General features: G+C 43.6%; 1 protein-coding gene across 1 annotated transcript in view; it reads left to right on the forward strand.

The window, feature by feature from the left end:
- CECR2 (CECR2 histone acetyl-lysine reader) overlaps nt 1-22813 on the forward strand; it is a 92524-nt gene that overhangs the window by 33046 nt on the left and 36665 nt on the right. Inside the window, exon 2 of the mRNA XM_021535205.2 lies at nt 15317-15411. Within this exon, the coding sequence (XP_021390880.2) occupies nt 15317-15411 (95 nt within the window). The remainder of the gene's footprint in view (nt 1-15316; nt 15412-22813) is intronic.

Genomic DNA, 22813 nt, shown 5'->3' on the forward strand with positions numbered 1-22813 from the left:
CCCACTTCTGTGTAACTTGCCTTTCTTCTGTGAACCCATGTATTCTTATAGCATTCGTAATATTCTGTGGTCAAGAGACAGAAGAATTATCACTTGTGCAAGGAAGTTTCTCCTTTTTGTTGTTTCTGTCCTGATAATGTAATTTGCTGTCTGTCCATTCTTTTTTCAGAAGGGACTTCAAGCACTCATTCATCCTCCATGCGATTTCTGGCTTTTTATTGTTTTGCATAATTGTTTTTCCCTGCAGAAGCTGTTTCATGCATTTAATCACTGTTGTTCTCCTCCTCCAGCTTATCAGTTCTTTTGTGTCTTCTTTTTCCCCAAATCTGGGGTCCAGAACTGCGTGCAGGGCTTGTGGGGTAGATTCACTCTGCATTCGTACAGAGATGTATTGATGTTTTATGTTCCTTTCCTCAGCATGCCTACTATTATTATTTCATTTTTGACAGCTTCCACTATATTGCTTCTACTTTCAGAGTTCTGCACACTGCTGCCCAAGCTGCATCTCTGCTTCTTGCACTTGTGATCTGGACCCTGACAGTTACTCTTGCTTCACCTGAATTTTCCTTTCCTATTTTTTCTGCCTTTTTATGCTCCCACCATATCTGAAAGGGCTTTTTTCCTCCAGTGTTCCTACCCACCTTGATCTCTAAATTTCTGTCAAAGAGTCATACTACAAAGCCCTTCAAAAGCATCTGCTCTTTTTTCCTCCTTATCTAGTCTACCAGCACTGTCAGGCAACTTTCTATTATGCTGGAAATAAAAAATGTCTCTAAGATGTGTGCCAAGCTCACAGAATGTAAATCCACATATGTATATCCAATCCACTCTTCTTTTTTCTTCTTTCCTCTTCACCATCTGTCTTCTAATCTGGTTTCTGTGGGCATTAAGGTATAATTTTACACCAGTCCGGCTAATTCCAAGTTTAGTTCTAGTTTCTACTGTTCAAAAGTGTCTCATGCTAATGGAGCTTAATCTGCTCGCACCGTGCACAGCATCTCAAGGAGAGCAGCTCTGATTTTAAGAAGCAGTCCAGGAAAGTCTGGAGCTTCCTCTATTCCTGTCTGGGAACCTTTGGATAGAAATCACTCACATGATCCATGTAACTTCTGCCTAATAAGCCTGATGTTCCTTTTCTGTGTTGGAGCCGCCGCAGCACCGATGTGCAGATGTGCAGCCTGTTTGTCTCCCAGACATGCTGGATTGCACACAGACAGACTCTGTGATCAGGGAACATGCACGTGTGAGCCTGGAGACACACCAAGAGCATCATGTTTGTTGCTTATGCTGAACACTGGGTCAGCACGTAAGCATTTGTCCAGAGTTGTCTCGGATTGTAGGAGAGGACTCTGCCATCAGGTACACGTCCTAATGCTGTAACCCGGACCAAGGTATTGCAGGGGAACTTTGTTTTTGTGGCAGTATAACCCACAGTTATACTGCTGTATATATCAACACTGCGGGTGATTAAATTACCCTGGTTCCCTCTCTCTGTCCTAAAAGTGTAGAACCTCTTCCAGAAGGGAGTTGTGATGGGCTCTGAGCATTTGAAAAGTTGGGTGTTGCGTTCAGTTGCTCCCATAAGGACTTTGGACCTTTGTGACAGGGATATACATTCTCCTGTGGATGCAGTGATCAAGGAACAGTGTCCTCCTTCCCCTTTCCTCCACAGCCACGGAGTTTATCTGCAGTGTGGTTTTGAAGGCCAGCAGCATTTCAGGTCCTCCAGCTGTGGAGGTGCTGAGGATAACTCTATCCTTTAGGCTGCATCATTACATTTACACGTAAAGATGTGATTCACGAAAAACACAGATCTCTAATGTAGAGCTCCCCCACCACCTCGTAGTGCATTGGCAGAAATCTGTTAGCTGAGCATTAAGTTCAGTTAAACTAAATTAGAAACTGATTAATGCTGTAATGGCCAGAGGTCTAGCCTGAGAGTTGTTGTGCTCAGTTTTAGTGCTCTGCATTTGGCTTACTGTGTGATCCCGGGCAAGTCACTTTGCTTGTCTGTGAGAAGCCCACATGGATGTTATGAGGTTAAATGCCATAGGGATGCATGAAGCCTTCTTGTGTGTATATTACTGGGCTCATACAGAGTTTGAAGAGAAAGTTACCAAAACCAGTCCTTCTTTGTCAGCCCTTTCTCTGTGTCCCATATGGTTTCTGTGGTTGGAAAAAGCCCCACACTTAAAAGTTGCCATGTAAAACCAAATTTCACAAATACACTTGCATGCGTACCTGAACAAATGATGTCAGCACTTCAGTGATTCCCAAGCTGAATCTGATGCTGATGGTGATATTGGCAGTGTGATCTGCTTCTGCAGTAAGTGTGGCTCAGAGCCATTCTGATGTTAAAAAAGGGACAGAAACAATCAGTAACCCCTGCTGCCAGGCAAAGGAAGGATGGGGGCTGGAGCAGACAAAAGCTTAATCTTTCTCTTTCTCTCTTTTTCTAACAGTTGGAGCTAATCGCTGATAACCAACATTAAAACATCTGAATCATAAATCTGTGTGACTCACAACAAACAGAGTATGAACTGTTTGTGCCTTAGCTATTCTCTTCCCTGCTGAGCTCTGCCGTGAATTATCTCACATATAACCCCTTCTCTTAGTCTTTTCAGGTTTAAAGCAAAATTCCTGTAATGCTTTTTACATTCTAAGTCACTGGGGCACTCTTTCCATGCTAGCTCCCTTTTAAGGTAACTTTAGGGTAGAAGATGATGTCATAGCAAGGAAGTCCAAAGACCAGGGATGCAGCCTACACACTCATCTTTCCCTCTTCTCCCCCACTCACCCCTCCAAGAGCTGGGACTATTCCCACTATTGTCAGAATTAATCCTTTAGTGCTCCTTGCTGCTCTACCTTCCATATAGCCAATAAGCACAGAGTGATTGAAAGATTGGATCTGTGTCCAAAGGAATGAATAGCAATGGATCACACTGCTCTAGCTCTTTTGGAAGTGCTGTTAGGAAAATATTATTTGGTTTTGTTTGAAAAATAATTAAGATATCTCAGTTTATACAAAAGTGAGTCTGAACATATTTGGATTTTTTTCTTTCTTTCTTTCTTCTGGGATCAGTGGACTGCTGGGGAAGAGGGGGGGGGAAGAAATTCCTAACTTTGGATCCCAGCTGGAAATCAATACAAAGATAGTCCTGAATGCTATTCCTTGACTGCTGGCTGTGGATGTGCTCCTGTGTTGACTGAGGCTGCTCACAGTGAATGAATAGGTGAATATTTGCAACACTAAAATTTATTTTGTAGGAAGTGACATTTTGTTTTTGTGGTCGCTTAACTGTCTTCTGTTAAAACCCTGGAATGAGAAAATTTTGTAGGCTTGCAGAGTAGGATGTGGTTTTTTTGTTTGTTTGCCTTTTCTTTTTCTATTTTGACTGTGTGGAAATGGTGTGGAGGTTATTGAGTTCAAACGACTTCCTGAGATTTCTGCATGCTAGGAGGGAATTACTTGGGAAACAGTCTTTGGAGTTCCTCTTACTGAAGCTTATTAGCAAGGCTGAGTCAGAGGAAATGTTGCCAGACACCAACACAGTGGGACTGAGTACCCTGTCAGTGACCAGGTCAGAGTCACCTGAACTCATGGGCAAGTAGATTTTTTAAACAGGAGCAGCATGTGAATGCATTGATCTAAGGGCAGGGGTGTGCAGGAAAGAGCTGTGCTCAGTCTTGGAAGATTTGACTCTGAAATATCGCACTGCAGAGCACAAGTAAGGCTCTCCACGCTCTCTTTTTAAGTAGCTTTGGAAATCATGGGGTTGTTTTATGCTTAAATGTTTTGTATGCATTTTATTTAAAAGTTTGAAGGGGGCTACTGTATGGACACTGAAATATGAGGAGTATGTAACTATGACAGTTTGGGAGGGATGGCAGGCACCTTCTGAAAGGAGACTCTAAGCCAGTATTGCTTTTCACAGTGGAGATGCCTAGGATGAATATGTTAGGAAGGAAAGTAGTGATCTTTGCTCCTAACACTGAATGTTTTGTGTCATCTCAAACTTCTGGTATTTTTTTGTATTGTACTTTTGAAATGCTTCATTATTCTTTTAATTTAATTTATTTTGTTGTCTTTTGGTTTTTAACGTTCTTGCGGTGAAATCAGATCCTGAGGAGGAAAGCTGTTTGTTGAGTCGTCCAGGCAGCAGCATGGCTTTTCCTAAACTTGAACTTCCCTAATTTCTCAGTTTTGCTCCTTTTGAGCACCTCCTTTGGACAGTAATGCTGGAGAGGATAAGACATTTCCTTCACTTCTGAAAAAAAATGTAATTGGTAAAGCTGTGACTCAGGATTCTTGCCCATATTGAGGTGCCCAGTGCAGGCGTCCTTTTCTGGTATCGCTGGGACTTTCTGTTTGGAGACATTTGAGCAACCCTGCTTGTATGGAATGGCTAAACATCTGCTTGGTGGGGTCTGTGAAGAGTTAAGGTGTATTCAGCCTTATGGGAGATTTAGGTATTTGTCTCTGCTGTGCACATTGAGAAAGAGCAGAGAATAGTCAAGTGGGTTGCCTGAAGTCATCCAGCCTGGCAGAGCTGGGAATAGGTTTTCTGGCTCACAGTACTGTAGTTCAAACCAGTTTTTTGAAAAGGATAATCTGTATGTAAAAAGAAGGCTTTATAAAGCTCCCATTAACCCCGGTGCCATACCTAGTGAGGAATCTAATTTATGTTCTGGCAAATGAAAGCAGTTGCAGGGACCTTGGTGCTGCAGGTCACTGTCAGACCTTCAAGGTTCGTTGCCACCAGTTTAATTTTTCTCCTGGTTGGATTCGACTCTGTTGTTCCTGAGAAAGGAGGAGCAAAATTTACTCCTGGGGAAAGATTTCCAGGGACGTCCAGCTGTGGATAACTGAGAACAAGGTCCGTGCAAGGGCTTTTGCTCTGTTATGCATTTTAATGTATACAATGTCTAATGTTCCCATTCCTTCCTTGAAAAAGAGACCTTCTGGTAAAGCTGTCTCTTTTTTATTGCATTTTATCACTTAGTCAAGATCTCAAGATCTGAATTCCAGTAGCCAATGACTGGAAATGTCCTTTCAAACAAAAATGTTGAACTTTGGAGTTTACCCCTGAGTCCTCAAGCTACCTTATCTGAGCAGCAGGGGAGGTTTTTCTTCCAGTTTTCTCTTCTGTTATCAAGGTGGAACACAGCATCTGAATGTTAGAGGAATAGCAGTACATTAACCTCAGCTTTGCTTTTACTCAAAGATTGCAAGTGTTCTACAGGATTGCTAAAAATTATCTAACATTTGGGTGGGGGAGGAGGGAGAGACGGACAGAGATTTAGCTCTCATCACTGTGAATGCATGAAGTGAGAATAAAAGCCAGGCCTTTCCTGATCCCATGCCCTACTAATAACACTTTTACAAGCTGGTTATATAATTATCTGTTATCGTGAGCTTTCCCCCCCCACTTCAGGCAGATCAACTATTTCATCCAACCAAAGTGTTTTGTGCAGATTTTTGGGTAATCCAATGTCATCAGTTCTGCACTGAATTGCAGAAACAAAGCTGGCTATTGCAGTTTATGAGATGCAACAGACTTTGGGGTCACTTTTTGTTTGTTTTTAAGTATAATGAAACAAGTCTGGGTTTTTTTTTTCTTTGTTTCATATTCTGGATGTCAGAAAAATTTAGAAGAAAAAGGTACTCCAACTAATATCTGTAGAATAAGTATTATAGCAATAGAGCTGGTTTCCTCTGTGTCTGGGCAATAGTTTGCTGCCCTTCTCTCAAATTACAACTCTTTTTATAATATGTGTTTTAAGAGTGTAATTAGCATTAAACTTTATGAACATCATAATAATAATTATTTGCCGTTTCTGGCAGATATAACTATTATTGTGTAAATAGCCAAGTGTTTGTAACAATCTGCAAATTTATTTGCTATAAAGACAGCTTTAAATTAAGCTGGAGAAGAATTCCTACATGGCATGTGTGTTGAAGAAGATTTTTACCCCATGCTCTGGAAGGAGAGCCACAAGCACTCCATCACCTTTTTTATGGAGCAGCCCTGCCAGATGTGGAGTAAAACGCAGAGCATGACTCCTAAGCACGCAAAGGGCTCTGTGTTGTTTCCCTTGGCAAACACACATGTGAGCCAAGCTCCTTCCAGATGGGAGTGGAAGTGGATGGTGGTTCATGGTCACCTCGGGCCATGGGGAGAATATTGGGTTGCTTGCAGTGTGTTGCAAGAAGCAACTCCTGAGTTTTTGCACTTTACTCTGACTCAAAACCCCAGGATTGCCAGCTTTTTGCTTTGTTTTCTTGAGCACCTCCTTCTCCCCTCTGCCTTTCCCCAGCTCTGGGGAAGGGAATTGGAATTCCCATGGGGCTCCTGGCTGCTCCTAGCCCCAAGAGCAGTAGCCTCAGTCACCAGGCAACCTGGGTTGTGTTTGGGCTTTCATTAGGGCAGCACAGGACATTCAAACAAGTGCTGGATGGGGAAGGTGTAATAGGCAGCAGTTTCTGGGGTAGAGGCTCTGAGCCCAATCAGGCTTTAAAAGCTGTGGCAGGGTGGTCTTTCCCACCTATCCAATGAAATACAGATCTTTTTGGACAGGGCTGAAGGTAGGGTGTGAATTGGGAGAGATAACTTCTTGTATTTATTTTGACATTGGATCCTGCAGTGACATGCCTTAGGAAGCCAGCTCTTTGTGACTCTCATTACAATATTCAACTGGCTTCAACACCATTTCCTATTTCAAGCCTATTTCAAGCTTGGTGCATATACATCTCATTAAGCTGGTAGCATCTGTGTTTGTTGTAATAATTTTTTTTAAAATGTATTAAAGCCATTAATTTTTGTATTGAAGTATGTCTGGACTGCATAAGCATGGAATAAGTTCAGAAAGTCTGATAGATAAATATTGTTTCACCCTGCTTTTTCAGAGTGGTGAACAAGGACCTGTCTTCCCCTGTTGTTTCTGAGGGGCAGAAGGGATGTGGGGAAATCACCTGACTCCTTAAGGGATGATCTGGACTTTCTGTTTATCTCCAGGCTCCTGGAGATAAGTTGTTTCATGGCTTGCATATCACCTGGCAGTTAATGACATCCTGGAGGGGGTAGCGATGTAAATGCTGGAGAAGCAGCACTGGTTGCTGCACAGAAGTTTTGTGGGGAGGGTGCAAACCAGCTGCATAGCTTGAATGCCCTGGTGCCTCATGATGGCAGGGAGTAAATCCCCTGAGAGTTTTGGCCAGTGCAGGAACTACAAAAATGAATGTTGCTTAGATAGACCAGTCCAGCTGTATCAAAAGCAGTGAAAATTCCCTTTAAAAAATTGTTTTCACAGTAAGTTTTGGAATCTTAGCAGAAACTTTAGCCAAGCAATCCATTCCAGATTTTGGCACTCATCCTTCCCCTTCCGGGTGCTCATGCTGAGCAGATGAGTGCAATGGCCAGACCTAAAATGAAGAGCATCTACAGTCTGATCTCATCCTCCCTTGCTGCCTTTGGCTGGAGAGGAGGAGGAGCTTTGAAATCGGATTATTACTTCGAGCCTCTTGGCTTTGGAGCTACAGACTGTTCCCCACGTTGCCAATGGGCTTAAAAGCTTAGCAGAACTCCCACTAGGTACCCAGGAAGCCTCTTACCACAGGAGATGGTGACATGGCAGGATCAGCTGTTCTTTATTTATCGTGCAGCTGAATTGTCTGGGGAGGGACCATCGCTAACCCTCTGCTGTTGTTTCCAGAAACAACATCAAAACAGGTAGAGTTGGTGCTGTTTCCCACCAACAGGACTGTGCTCACCCAAAGTGCTGTGTAAAAAAAAAAAAACATTTGCTAAAGTTTTTAGTCTTTAACTGCTGATAGTACTCAGCCCATAAATGGGAATGTTAAATCCATATGTGGAGAGAAAGAGTTTGGGGTTGTTTTGGTTGGGTTTTACCAGCAAGGTACTGCTGGTATGGGACTGAAAGAGCTTAGTGATATATAATCTATTCAGTATTTTGAGTTAGTTCCAGAATGGTGCCCATCTCTAGGTGCCTGCTTTTCTCACCCTGTCTTCCCAGGGAAAAAAAAAACAAAACCAGAATCCTAAACCAGTCCAGTCTGTGAGTAGTTTAATGATCTGAATAATTCTGATACTCCATACAAGCACAGCTATTGGGAGAGGGCTTTTCTAGGCAATAATAAATGATACCTTTCTGTCTGAGGGTGAGGCAAACAGGATGCAGTTCAAGCAGACTGTGTTTCCACTCACACTGTTGTGTTTGGAGGTTATTTTCAGCTGGAGAAGTTGAACTTGTGGCTTGGGCAGTAGTAGTCACTTTGGGATGTGGGGGGGAGGAGGGCAGTGTTTTGGTTTGCTGGGTTTTTAAGACCACAGTACCAATACTTTTTCCATAAAGGCATAGATGCCTGGTTAGAATTTAGGCAGACTGGTGATAGCCTTCCTTTTCTTATTTGCCCTTCACAGGCCTCTTGGAAGCCTTCCACGGGGTCTGCAAGAGGTCTGCAAACCAAAGGCTAGAGGTTTTGCTGAGTCTGAAATTTCCTGTGAAGCCAGCTCAGTGCCCAGTGTGATGCTTGCCCCTCAGCCAGTGTAACTGGCTTATGGTAAATAGTGTAGATTATCTGCACTGAAGGAAGAGGGGATTATTTTGAAAGGGAGAAATTATCCTTTGGTGGAAAATAGCATGATCTCCAGAGGCTTTGGCTGCTCATAAAACTGAGGAAAAAGAAAGATGGTTGCAGTGGCATCAAGTGTCAAGCCTTATGGCTTCTCTGTTAGCCCCACCACTGAGTGAAGCATACCCATGGTGTGGGTGCTGGGGCTTGTGTCAGCTGTGTCTGTAAAATTGCTCTGCATGTGAGTGTGTGCCTCCCCTTTCTTCACAGGTGCTGCAAGGCTTTACTGAATGGCCTTGGAATGCTTTGATACTCTGGCATGGCAACTGCTTCTGCTTCGGAGGCATAAAGTACTAATATCTAACTACTAAACAGAAGCTAATCACTTGCTACTTCAGAGCTTCAGATGCACTCTGTCCATCTGAAATAGCTCTTTGCCAGGGGCAAGAAATTGAATGAGTAGCAGTTTTACATCTTTAAAGTGACGACAATGCATACATTCATAACAAATGTAGTTCTCAAATCACTTGCACTGCAGGCAAGGTGAGCTAGGAGGAGAAGAAAGCATTATTAGCACTGGTACATGGCTATGGGGCATGAGGGAGACTGGATTTATCAGTCTGAAATCTCTTTTCAGTACAGTTTAGCCACCCAAGGTGAGTGAGTGAGCTGCTGGTTTGTGTTTGTATTGCACAGCAGTGAAAACTTCCACTTGGAGAATAAGGAGCCGTGTGCTGTGCAAATAGGGGAGGGTCCCTGTCCCAAGGGAGACATCAGGCAGCAGGTTAATGTGGATGGAAAACTCCAGCTGTTCTGATAGGTGGGATAGGTGCTACATAGAGAGCATGGTGGTCTCAGAGTTTTAATCCTGATAGAGGGGATAAAGGAATGTAAGTTTGCCTATAAATCAAGTCTGGAAAATTCTAGCCTGACCAAAATGTCCACTGGTATGGCAAACAGTTTGCATTTGCAAATCTACTTAGGCTGAGTTGAGCAGAATTCAGTGTCTGTTGCATCCCCTTTCATAGCTGGAGGAGAGGATGGCTGACATTAGCCCTTGTGCTGCTGGCACCAGCGGGGAGCATGCGGGATTTGTACTTTGCCATAACGTGGAGGCAATGTGACAAATTCTCCCTGACTTTCTGTTTATAGCCAATCTCCCTCATTCAAAGCTGTCATCTCACACCTCTGCCTAGCCCTGGAGTAACATTATGCTCCTATTTTACAACATGTTTGAAATAGCCTTCAAAGTGTGCTTTCAGAAAGTCAAGGAAGGTATACATTTCAGAAGGCATTGACAGACATTGGTGGGGAACCTGAAGGAACAGGAGAAGGGAATACCTTTTCTGCTCTTTCTGTGTCCCCCTCCCCAAATGATAGTTCCCTTCTGACAGGATAGCTTTTTACCTCCCTCGGGTATTTGCTCTTCATCCTCTGACCTCCCACACACCAGAACCAGAGGCTCAGAGAGGAGCTGAGACCACTGTGGTGATGAGTGTCATTAACCCCTTCATCTCACACCCCAAACCTACTGCAGATGGCCATCTTGGCTCCCTCTGAGCTTGTGGTCCTGAGGGTGAGGTGAAGATGATGATGTTTCCTTGAGGCAGCTGTTGACTTCATCCCCACTGCCAGGAGCACAGGGAGGGCATTTAGCACCCATTTTCCTTCTGTGGAAAGGCAGAGTAAGAGACTGGGGATCCTTTTGGCTTAAAAGCCTTAAAGCCCTGGAGAATCATAGAGGGAGAGGGCAGCATGCAGGCTCCTGCAGGACTCTGGGGAAGGTGGGAGAGGTGCATCCAGCTGCAGACTTGGATAACACAGTGTGTCCAACAGCCACTTAAGATGGCATGTCCGGGAGACCCCATCAGGACCAGGAGCCATAATTTCTGAGTTTATGGCAGCCAGCTAAACCCACTGCTGTTTGCTCTTGTAGGGTCCCCTGGCCCTAGGAACACCCCTAATGTCCTGCAGTGCCCTCCTGCCTTGATGTGTAGAACACTCTCAGTTGGCTTCATATTTTGGAAACTATTTCCATATGATGGCAGGGATCCCAGGCAGGGAGAACACGGCACTGGGCTGCAGGCAGCGTGCTGAATGGGAGCTTGGTTCTCTGAGGCATTCTGAGAAGGTGCTAGGGGCTGAGCACATTGTGACTTCACACTGGCAGGGATAAATGGTGCTTCTTGGAAGCATTTCAGGCCTGCACTTGACTTTCCATCTTCCTGCCCAATCCCACTATCCTTTGGCATGAGTTTGCCAAATTTTTGCCCAGATGCCTGTTGTCATTAATTATCTGTGAGGGGAAAAGATCATCCTGACTTGTTTCAGTGACGACGTTGAAATTTCAGAGCATGGGTTGGGGCTGGCTCAGCACGTCCTGCTGTGGTAGCTTTTGGTGATCTCCTAAAGCCTGTTGAGTCACTTTGGAGCATTGCAATGGAAAGCTGATAACAGCAGCTGTATGGAAATAGAGCTGAAGGGATTGGGGTTTTTAAACTGATGGCTAACTTGGACGTGGCTTAGCTGTGCTTAAACTCGTTATGTCCATCACATTCAGTTATAGATGATTCAGCTCCAGCACAGAAGAAACCTCTAAATTGTAGTCCTGTACCTCAGCACCCAGCCTGCTCACACTAGGCTCTTGCAAGTTTGGAGGAGTCTGTCTTCTGAAACGCAGGCCCCAAGCTTTGTGAGGCTGCCCTTTCTTTGCACAGTCAGCTTGCTGGAGCAGGAGCTGGAGGCTGCCTGGCTGCTTTCCACAGCTCAAAAAAAAAAAAAAACCCACATTCAGCAGCCCTGTGGTCACCCCGTGCTGGCTTGGTGACAGTGGTGTCGCTGTTGTGGACTCATTTGTTTACTTTCATCAGGAAGGTTGTCTGTCCTCCCTCTCAAAAATCTGGGCGGATATCAAAAAGGCTTCCAAATGGTGGGGTTAACCATCCCTGCTCTGGTGCGGGTGTGGGGTACCCGGCCCCTCTGCCCCAGCCCACTCTCCCAGGGGCTGGGGATGGATGGGTTGGTGCCTTTCGCTTGCCCTGCTGGCCCCGCTTTGGGCCAGCGCTCCTCCTGGGAGAGGTGCTCACCCTTGCTCCCACCCTGGCTCTGGCGATTGCCTCTTCCCAACAGTCCTTGCCTGACTCAGGGGGGATTTAGGACCGGGCTGGGGGGAGGGAAAGACGTTAAACAGGCTTTTCCCTAATGAGGTGTGACGCCAGCTGGAGAGGGGGAGAATCCTGCTTTTCTCCTGTCTGTTGCTCTCTCCAGCTAGAGGAGGAGGAGATGTGTGTCCCCCCCTTTTCCTCTGCTGATTTGCTGCCTCTTCTGTTTCCTTTCTGTGCTGTCCCCAAAGCGCTTTGGCAAGGTTCAGATTTCTGTGCTCACAGCTCAGTGCTCAAAGAGAAAAGAGGAAAAACAAAAGGATTGGAGGCGTGGGGAGGATGGTGGCAGGGAGGAAGCTGAGCTGCTTGTCCTGGTTAGGCTGGAGGAGTGTGGGGATGGGTGACTGAGGCAGGGTTTGCCCTTAGGACCAGGAGGGTTTTTGGGGCTTCTTTCTCTTGAGAGTCCCTGGCATCAATTTATCTACATCTGTTTAGATGTGCTGCTTGAGCAGTGTGCTGCTTTGCTGGCTGTCCCTTGTTGGAGAAGAGGGCTGGAAAAATCCTCCTGCAAAATGTGGGCTGAAGCACTAAGTGAAAACCTGAAGGGATACTAACTCTTTGTTCATGTTCCTGAGATATTCAGATTTGCATCACATCTTCCTAGTGTGTCTGTCATTCCCATTGCACTCTGAATGTGTGGGAAGAGTCTAGAATTTAGGTGTTTAGGGACCGGCAGCTGGAGAATCCAATGGGATAAAAAATCATGACGTTCAGATAAACAGGGCCAATGGACCCAGCTCTGGGTTCATTGTTCAATCCCAATGTTCATTCATTAGGTTCCTCTCACTGCTCTTACTCTTCTGTCATGAGCATCAATAGTTGAAATGTAGACAGAAACATTACAGGACAATGTCAGTAACTTTTTTCCAAGACAAATAATCACAGTAATTGTTTTCCAAGACAAATAATCACAGTAATGGACTGTGCCTTTACAGTAATATTCTGGCATTGAGTGCTACTGTTGGCAGGGAGCAGAAGATCAGGATGGGCTCCAAGCAAGCACCCATGGCATTTGGAATCACACTACAGAAGTACTGACAGCCTCACACCTGTCAGGAATGGACCTTCACTGGCTCCATGCTGTGTGTGTGCTGATGAATCTTGGCTTGTTCCAGAGCCCCTTTACCCAGCGTGGCACTGGGGCTCTGCACCCAGCCCCACACTGGTCTGCCCAGAGTCCCCTTTATCCAGTGGCTGTGAGATCCGTCTGGGTCTGGGTCTGGATCGGGTCCCCAAAATTGGTGCTACACCTGCTGTTGAGACAAGCACAAGGAGCTCCCTTCTGGGAGGGAGAAAGCAGAAGGAGAGGCAGGGGGAACAGCCCATCCAGGTGTGTCTCCCTGCCCAGGAGATGGCATCTTGCCCAGTGCCACAGGAATGCCCCCCTGCTCCTGGGGTGACCTGCCATCTCCAAAAATGTAAAGGTCACTCTCGGGCCTGGAAAACAATGGCTGCAGATAGGGGCTATCTGAGGCAGTTGTGGCCACTGCTTAAGGAGTATTAGTCAAACAGCAGGCTGAAAAGGCTCACGGGAAGCAGTTTAAATATTCCTTGCTACAAAAGGCTGTCACATCCTAGCAGGGGCAGACTGCTGACTGACAGCTTTAATGAACAAGTGTATGTGGATGAGGGAGAGGCTGAATACAGGGAGGCATCCTGGAGACTTCCTTTCCCCTGCCCATCATTCTGGGTTCTAACATGCCATTTTTCACAAGCTGCAGGTTTATTGTGGTAATGTGGTAACACACCTGGGATGGTTTAGTGTATCACATGCTTTAGGTCCTCCCTGCTCCCCTCTTCCCCAGGGATATTTATAGAAGGCAAATGTCCACTAAAATATTTTACAAATAAAGTAAGTCAACACTTCTAAAATACTAGCCACTTATCAGGTGGTAAGTAGGGCCAGGGCCAGGAGCTGGGCTCAGTGCTTGTGGGTCCCTTCCAGCTCGGGACATTCCATGATTCTAAGCGAATTCACTCATTAATTACTGTTTATATAGTGTGAGTACTATTTATACAACAATAATATCACTCTGTCCAAGGGATGGCAAGCAGCAATTGCAGATTTGGTATTAACTTGTCATTAAGCAGGGTGCTCATCTAGAGGCAGAGAACAGAGATAGATTCCCAGTCCTTTCCCTATCTCTGTGGCAGGGACACTGCGTCAGGCTTTGGCTGCACACTGCTCTTTCCTTACCTCCAGCTTCCACGTGTAATAGATGTGTTTAGTACATTCTTCACAGGGCAGGTGTCAGGCTTCCGCTCCTGAAGCACTTTGTATGTTGCACAAGAGGTAAATAAGAGCAGTGTGGGTAATGAAAATATGCCATTAATACATTTCCAATAAAAAACTACAAGCGGCATTTAAGCTGCAATCTGTTATCAATAATTTTATTACTGCAGTTACTGCGGTCTAATAAAAAAAACACTTTCTCTTCTTTATTGGGTAAGTGCCAAAACGTTTATCCTTTATTCTCTGGCCATTAACCTTTATTCTGTAGCCATTAGCTTAGCTATTTGTGTAACAGTCTGTTGAGTAACATTCAAGTAGGAATTTGTATTCAATCCATTATTTACTCTGAAATCCAAAAAGAATAGCTTCTTATGCCTATATTGTTTATCCATATTAAATCTTCTTAAATGCTGTATGCTAGTGATGATAAGTCTTACAGAAAGTGGATTTTTCTAACTGTGAATAATTTTCTGGCATACAAATAAAACTGTAATTAACCAAAGTATATTTGGAAAACAAAGCTTGAAACTGCTAGCTGAAAAAAAGATATTTCTTACAATATGTGCAAAATTCATAATCACTAAATAGGTTTCAGAAGTTTATTATCCTTTTTGTGGATCATTTTCTGCATCACATCTTTGTGAACTCCACTGTTCTAGAATAAGCCATGATATTCTCCATCGAGGATGAAGATTTTGGGTCCCAAAGTCTGACATCGCTCCATGCTTTCTCTCTTACTGGAGTTGGGGAAAAAACAGAACTGTGTAAGAAATAAGTTAAATAATCAAAATGCCTGCTTTTCTTTGAGGCATTTTCTTGCTAGTTTTCAGCCATTTCTGGCAATCCATCTGAAACTGCTACTTCTGGGTTATAAGTGGCTTTTAGTGCCCTGCTTTGTGAGCACATCTTTTAAATTGAGCTCGCCAGCCTTAGTGAGTGGAGGTAAAGCAGAAGAATGAAACTGTTGATTCCTGTCCATCAGGTGAACATGGGAGAAATAATGCCCTTCTTATTAGGCTGGAGTGTATCTCAACCTCACTGAACCCTATTTTTCTGCGCCCAGACAAAAGCATTAGTCTTCTGGCTGGAGAGTGACATTCAGTAAAAACCTTTCAAGGTCTTCCCATAAACTCTTGCAATGAAGAGGCAGTAGAAGCAGTATTTTTAATGATGAGGAAGGTCAGTTTACCCCATGTGTGCTCTGCTGCTGTACACATATGTGAGGTTGTTTGGGTCCTTTTGGTCCAGATAAGCTAGCAGGAAATTTTTAAGGAATTAGTTTAATAGTTGGGTTGTTTTTTTTTTTTCCCTCTCCTTTCTGCTCATTAGGAACTGGAAGCTGCTCTTCACGGGGATGACGTGGAGTTTATCAGTGACCTGATCGCTTGCCTTCTTCAAGGTTGCTATCAGCGCAGAGACATCACGTGAGTAACCTCACTCTATGGCTTAGGCACTTTGCAAGGGGAGCTAATTAACACGGTGGCGGGATGTTTCACGGCTTTGGAGTGATGACATGGCACTGATCAGCAGCCACCAGCAATCAGGCCAGCTGCTTCACGGAGTGAAAGGGAATTCGAGTTCTCTTGGGTTGAGTTGTAGCCTTTTAATTGTACAGACCCGTTAAGCAAACTCCTTTGTTCAGATGCCGTGCAAAAGCGTGTTTGATGCTCTGCTGTAGCACTGGTGCACGCAGTGAACATTCACATCTGCTGTTATGCTCTGCACTCTGTTTGGTCAAATTAGTGATATTAAGTCATTACATATGTTTTCAACATTTGTATGTATTGCATAGCATAAAACTTGCTGCTCTGCACACACCTCACTGCATGAAAGATCCCATTTGCTTTACATAGGGACAATTATTTTCTTAGAAATAAAAGTACTGGCATCATTTCAGCTGCAGGATGTTGGAAAGTGATTTGACGTGTTCTCTTGAGGTTTTGACATCCAGAGACACTTTGTCAGTGTCCACTAAAGCAGTCTCCCAAATGGAGACATCTGCAGAGCATCATTCTTTAGAGGACTGCCATTCGCACAGCAAAATGTGCTTCCAGTGATAGCAAAGGCTTGTTGCAGTGTGTTTTATTTGTTCTTTTGTGAATCATGTTAATAGCAAAGCACAACTGTGGGGACAAAGACAGCTTGGCAACACATGCAGTTGCTTGGAAGCAGTCCTGATCCCTAAGATCCACCTGTTGTGGAGAGGCTTAGGCCGGGGCATAGGCAGAACTATAGGTGCTTGCATTGAAAGCTCTATTTCTAATTAACTGATTATGTTCAACAAATTTAAAATTTATATAGTTGATTTGTGTATGCATATGCCACTTAATTAAGTTCTCTTTCATTGCTGCATAGACATTCAGCATCAGTGGGTATCAGGAGGTAAACCAGGCAGCTGCACTGCTTTTACTTTCTCCAAATGATTGATTGTAAAGGATCTGCAGTCATGGGTATCTTCTTCATCAAAATAGCCACAGAGCAACATATACCTGCTTGTAAACATGCAGCAAGTTTATTTCTTCATACCAAAGCCATCAGAAAGTAGAGGCTTAAGTGTTTTGCTCACCTGAACCAGTTTACCCTTGTTGCAGCAGTGAAAGATTTGTCTTTGATAAAATTAATTAATTTTGTGAGATTCTGAGGTTCTCCAAAACTCTTCAGAGCATCTACTGAGTGACTGCACTGTGTAATTGCCTCCTCATTTGCAACTCTTTTAACTAAGAAAATTCAGGGATGAATCATGGGTGAGTCATTGGACACTGGCAAGTTGTCTGTCTTGTCACCCAAACACACAAACAAACAAAACACACAACCGAACACCTCAGCCAACACCTCAGCCAAACAGTCCTGCCGGGGAAAGTATGAGATGCCTGAAGGAGAAACCAGCTGCACCATTTCTGCAGCCTCCTGTAGAAGGGGGTTACCTCGTGGGCATGGGGATAATGAGGAAACAAATGTCTGCAGAGGAGATGGGGAAGAGGGCACAACAGGAGCAGTGCCATGGGAATGGCTTAACGGATATATCAGGAAAACTGCCTGAAACTGCTGGGATGTTAGAAAGGTGAGTTCTGAAACACTGCAGAAGAAGCAATGGGGGAAGAGTGAAAGATGCTGTATGCAGAGGGATGTCATGAAGGAAGAAGCATTAAGATGTAGTCTAAATATGAAAATCTGAAGATAAATTATAATAAAAGTGATGGCTTGGATACCATGTTTTGCAATTAAAATGCAAGTATGAAATCCAAAAGCTAAAATTCCCCGTGTTCCTTACATGTTTCCTTGCAACACCATTTTTCCCCCCTAACCCCAGTTCAAGAGGCATAGGCCTTGGCTGATGCACAGCTTCCCTTCTGTACTTTGTTTTTCACAGTTAGTGGTAGGAAGCTGAGCCTCTAATTGATATTTTAAATGCTCAGCAGACAAAACCATGCAAATGTGATGCAGGATTTGTGTGGGGTTTAGACTTGGCTTTTCACGGCCCAGGACTCCATACTTCTCTGCTGCAGACAGATAAGGGGTATCTGTCTTGGGTGGAAAAAAACAGCAGTGTCACAGATCATTCTGGTGGTGTTACTGCAGCATCTCTCCAGTCATTTGTGCCCTTATGCTGAGGCTGTGAGCTGTTACTCTCAAGGCTGTAAATTTTTGTTCCTTGTTGCACCACAGAGAGAAAGGCAGGAGCTTGTTCTCATGCCTGTTCTCAGGCTGGAGCACTGCAGCTCAAGCATGGGATGCTTCATAAAACCTCAGTTTTCCTACCTCTCTGAGGGGTTTTGAGGTTTAATTACTTTTATGTCGGGTCTTACATCTTTGATAGCCAAAATGTTATCTGCCTATGCTTTCTCACAGTCTGTCTGGGAGCAGCTTGCAGTTCTTGTCACATCTGTTTTGACGGTGCGCAGGACCGGGCTGCCTGGCTTTAATCATGCATCATAGAGAGGTATAAAACTGTCACATACCTTTGCTAATTATAATGTGCTCTCAAGTAATTTTGGAAGTGGCTGAGAGCCCTTCTAATGCTCAATTTAACATGCTCTAGTTTGATTTGCTTTCCATTCTTTAAAAAAAAACAAAAAGAGATTATTACTTTTGTAGGCTTCTATGATCCTTGGTTTTGAAGTAGAGCAACTTTGCCTTGATTTTGATATTATTTATGACAGACTTTAAAAAATAAAAATATTCACATACAAGAGAGACTACTTTTTACCCTGCTTGATGCCTAAGGAGCATTGTCTGGTAACACAAGACTTTCTTTGAGTTATGGATATCTGTTTTTAACTACAGAGACTACTTAATGGGATGCTACATGATCTTCTCCAAAATCTTATTTATTATAACCTATCATAGCTGTTAGGAACACTCCATTGACCTGGTTCTTGCTGTGTTAAGTACTGTAGAAGTACAGAACAAAAACCAGTTGCCTGCATTTCTGCATCTTTAGTAACGACCGTGTAGCTGTCCTTGCCTGGCACCAGGTAGTTTGAGCACTTGGTAGTTTGACAGTTTCCCAGTTGCTCTCCTACGTTTACTCTGAGCCAAAATAGTTGTATGTCATGATCTGCAGCTTTTGTTGTTTTATAAATATCCCTCATAATATCCATATACCACCTGTACCATCTGTATGTAACTACTACGGGTGCAATAGGTACCTAAGGCATGCTTTGGTTTGATGCCAGTGGGATTGCCCACAAATAATCACTTATTTGAGCTTTCCTGCTCCCAGCCTTTTTGCACAGGTCTTAAAATATCTGTGTTTTCTTTTCAGTGCTTCAAAAGGCAAATGCCCAGAAAAACTCTTATTAGAATTTGGGGGCTGCAAAAAAAACTAAATAAAAATTAAGCAGTTAGAAAAAGTCCTGGTGCTTGCTGCAGATTCTCTCTGCTATAAATTGGGTAGCTGCATAGTCCCTAGGGGCTGCCACTTTAATTCCAGCAGGAAATGTGGCTTGATGACTTGTATGAAGACAGGAAGATCAGAGCTTCAGCTAACGGCAGCGGCCGCAGCAGGAGCCTTCTGCAGCTGTTTTTAAGTAAGAAGTGATGGTGTGACATGGATGTGTACACTCAACTAAAATATTCCAGAAAAGCTCCTGCTGTTCAGCTTTTCTTTGGGTGAAACTCATTCTTCAATGTTCTGTTATTGCACTTTTGCTGTTTTTCTAATGTGATGGCATAAAAAGTTTTAGTAACTTTATTGTGTTTCTTACTGGGAGGAATTTTGTATGCTGCTACTTTGTCTCAAAAAGCATCTTTGCTGCTTTTTCTTATGTTTTATTTTTTCAACACACAAAAAGCCAGAATTTGAGGAGGAAGAAAAACAGTATCTCTTGCTTTTTTCCCCCTATGCCCCATGAGATTCTTTTCTTTTTTTTACACCTCAGGGGATTGGTCCATCAGTATAGCTGAAAACTTTTTTACTTCTGTGCCACCAGAGGGGATTTGCTTCCTTAGGAATCTCAGTTATTTTTTTCTTGTTATTTCTTCCCTAATGCATTGTAATTTTTTTCTTCCCAAGGGGATCATTGGTTTTGCACCTACCTTAAGCTTTTATGGGATCCCTAAACAATCCTTGGAGTCTTTGGCTTGTAGTTTGCACCTGGCTTGTTCTTATAAGGATAATAGAGGGTATTCCTTAACTCCTCTTCCTCACAATTGTTTAAATTATTTCTGTCCTACCCTTAATGGTGGCATTGGGAAACACTCCCAGTATGGCATCTGAGACCTATATTTCCTACTTGCTGAGTTGCCAGTCAAGGACACTGTGTCTGCTCTGTATTTTCTAACATTTGTTCTGTAATCACTTATTTGAGCTTTCATCAGGAAGAGAGAGATAATCTGAAATTTTCTAACCTACTGAGGAACAATCCCTACTTCTGAGGACTGTGTTTAATAGCTCTGTGTATTTTGCTTCTTCCTTTTGCTTTGTCACATTTGTCCAGCCTTGTCCTTTATTCTGAGTGGACTGTGTCTTTATAGGTGCTTTGGGGGTTACCCCAGGTCTCATATTTTGGTAAAAGAGACCTCAGTAAAATGCTTAACATCTTGAAATCTCCCTTGTGCATGTGCCTACATGAGCTGTGTCCTTCCAGAACTGCTGTTTGTCAGTCTGGTCTGGGGGACAAAGTGGCAGGTCAACAGGAATAGCTGGCAAACCAGTACAGAGATTTCAGTCTCACGGATACCGTGTGAACTAGGCTGTGGAAAGAGCTAAGCCAAGGTACTAAGGCTGAGCTGAATGAATCCACCACTTCAGCCCATGCCATAACCTCTGGGGCAGCCAGCCTAAGCTCAGTCACAGCAGACCTGGTACCCACCACCTTTGCAAAGAGTTTAAGCAGCCGGCTCTTGCATTGTGCCGGTGACCTTGGTTCTAACAACTGCTTCCATTGCCTGGCCACAAAGTGCCTCACTAACTCAGAGTCATATTCATGAATGCCAAGTGAATATCAACAAGATCAGCATTATTTACAGTCTGACTTTTAACAAGTGCTGCCTTGCATACATCATGGATATTGGTGGATGGCCTCTGGAATCAACCCGGTATCGTCAGCACAGGAGATACCGTGAGGGGGCAAGGGAGATGAAGTGGCTGCATTGCTCATCTTGAATCTAATTTTAATATTTATTATAGTAATAGCCAAGCCATGCAAGGTGAGCTTTTTAAAGGGTAAAAAGTGAAAATGAAGCAGCTGGCAGGTGTTGGCAAAGGAAGGATGAGATTACAGCAGTAAAATAACACGGTCATTCAGAGATTAATGAGAAGCACAGTGGAATAAAATTATAGAGTTGAAATATAACTAAAGCTAAGTAAATGTCTTTGATTCTCAGATGGATAAAATGAATCTTTAAAGAAGAATTTGAAGAAAAGTTGGTAGCATGTTCTGGAAGTGCTATTCCATGGATGTGATGGAGAATAAGGACTGAAAATGGTGAAAGAGAAGAGGAAAAGCTGTGCTGTTATTGTCAGGGCAGATGGATGAGAGACAAACAGATTGGATTGCTGGGGAGAGGGAGTTATGCAAAACATTGACAGGGAGGAATAGGTGGCTAAACTTCAAAGGAGGAGTAGGGAACAGTCGGCAAAGGGTCTTGGAGATTGCAGTGATGTCATCATGCTAGTGTCAGAGCATGAAATATGAAAGGGACAGCTGTATTTATAACTTCTTGATGTTGCAAACCAAGTATTCTGGAGAGGGGGAAGAAAGCAATAATGAAAAAATAAACTGAGAAGGCAAGTGAAAATATCTTCTCCTTTCAAGGAAGAAGGCAAAGGATTGGGTAGGGAGACAGATGGGGCATGGAAGTTTGCCCAATGTGAAACCCTTGCCCTCGCTTTGGAAGCTTGCAGTGATCCTCCAAAACACTGGTGCAGGATTTTTGCTTCAGCACAGTTGGTTTCGCAGCACCTCATCCAAGTTCAGAAACCAATATTTAGTCCAAGGGTGAATACTGGAGAAGATCTGAAGTAATTTTTTTGGAGCCTTTTTGCCTCAGTGGGCTTGATGAACAGCTGGAATAGCTGCTGGCCAGCTGCTAGGCCACTGTGATGGTGTAATGTGTCATGTCAGTCTCTGTTCTAAGTCAACTATGCTTTTACTTTTTCTCCCATTTTACCTTCCAGCCTTCCTCAGTTCCTTTCTGGCTCAACCAATATAGTGATTTAAACTTTAGAGAAAAGAAGATGAAAGACCTGTTCAGATACAAATCCCAAAAGGGGCTTCTTTAGGACCTGTTTATCTGTAAAAACTTGGGTTTTTCTATGGTCTCCAGAAACATATAATGTGTGGGGCTGGTTATGAGAAATGACTTTGCTAAGCTTATGTGCTTCAAGGCAACCCCATGCTAGGTATTTTGTGCCTCACAGGGAACTCTTTTCTCTGACATTAAGTGTATTTTTCAATGAGCAGTAAGGCACATAAGGGCTTGTTTCATATGGATTTGTGCTGTAATACAGGCATGTGTCCTATTTCCCCATCATCACCCAGACAATAACTCCAGCTTCTTCCCCACAGTGCTCATCATCACTGTAATACCCTAAGGTCCTTTCTGCAGTCCCCAAACAATCAGAAATGCTTATGGCACAGCAATACTGTTGTCTTTCCTTGTGGCAATGAATTGGGAGCATGCTTTCTGTTGATGGGCAGTAGGAATGAACAATGCAGCATTAAGCTGGCTTCACTTGTTCTTCAAGGATCCAGGAATGAATAGTAAGTAATGATCCTCTTCCAGTCTCAATGTGGAGCACTGTAAGCCCCATTCCTATTTTCTCCTTCAGAATATAAGGGATGTATTTGGGTCTTTTGTAAGTTAATCAGCTCCAGCCCCCAAGGAGCTTCTCAAAAAGAATCAAATAACAGCAGTAGAAAGAAAGAATGTGGATTAAAATTGGCAAGTACATATTGAAGTCTGGCTAGATGCAGGTGAAGGTCATTGATGGAAGAAGTGAATTATCACTGCAGAAAAACCAAAGCCATTGCTGTTCAATCACATAGTGAAATTTGGTCTGTAGGTCCATTTGTTTATTCTCGACCATCCAGAAGACTGTGTTCATCCCTCCTGAGACAGAGAGTACTGTGGCTTGATTTGATCTTCATTTAATCATGTCCAGAGTGGCTTCTTGCTGGGGCACACCTTGTGTGGTTTTTTGTTGAGGTCACACAGAACAGGACACTAAACAAGGGACAAAAACATCCATGCTTTAAAAGTCAAAAGTGTGCACATGAAGCAACATGTAGCAAAAGAGGGAGTGCAGCAGCTGTTCTCAGCCTTCATTTGTCTGTGTGGCCATCAGCATTCCTCCCTGCACTTTCCCAGGTCAGAGCAGTG

The sequence above is a fragment of the Lonchura striata genome, chromosome 5 (genome assembly GCF_046129695.1).
Source record: "Lonchura striata isolate bLonStr1 chromosome 5, bLonStr1.mat, whole genome shotgun sequence".
NCBI classification, from domain to species: Eukaryota; Metazoa; Chordata; class Aves; order Passeriformes; family Estrildidae; genus Lonchura; species Lonchura striata.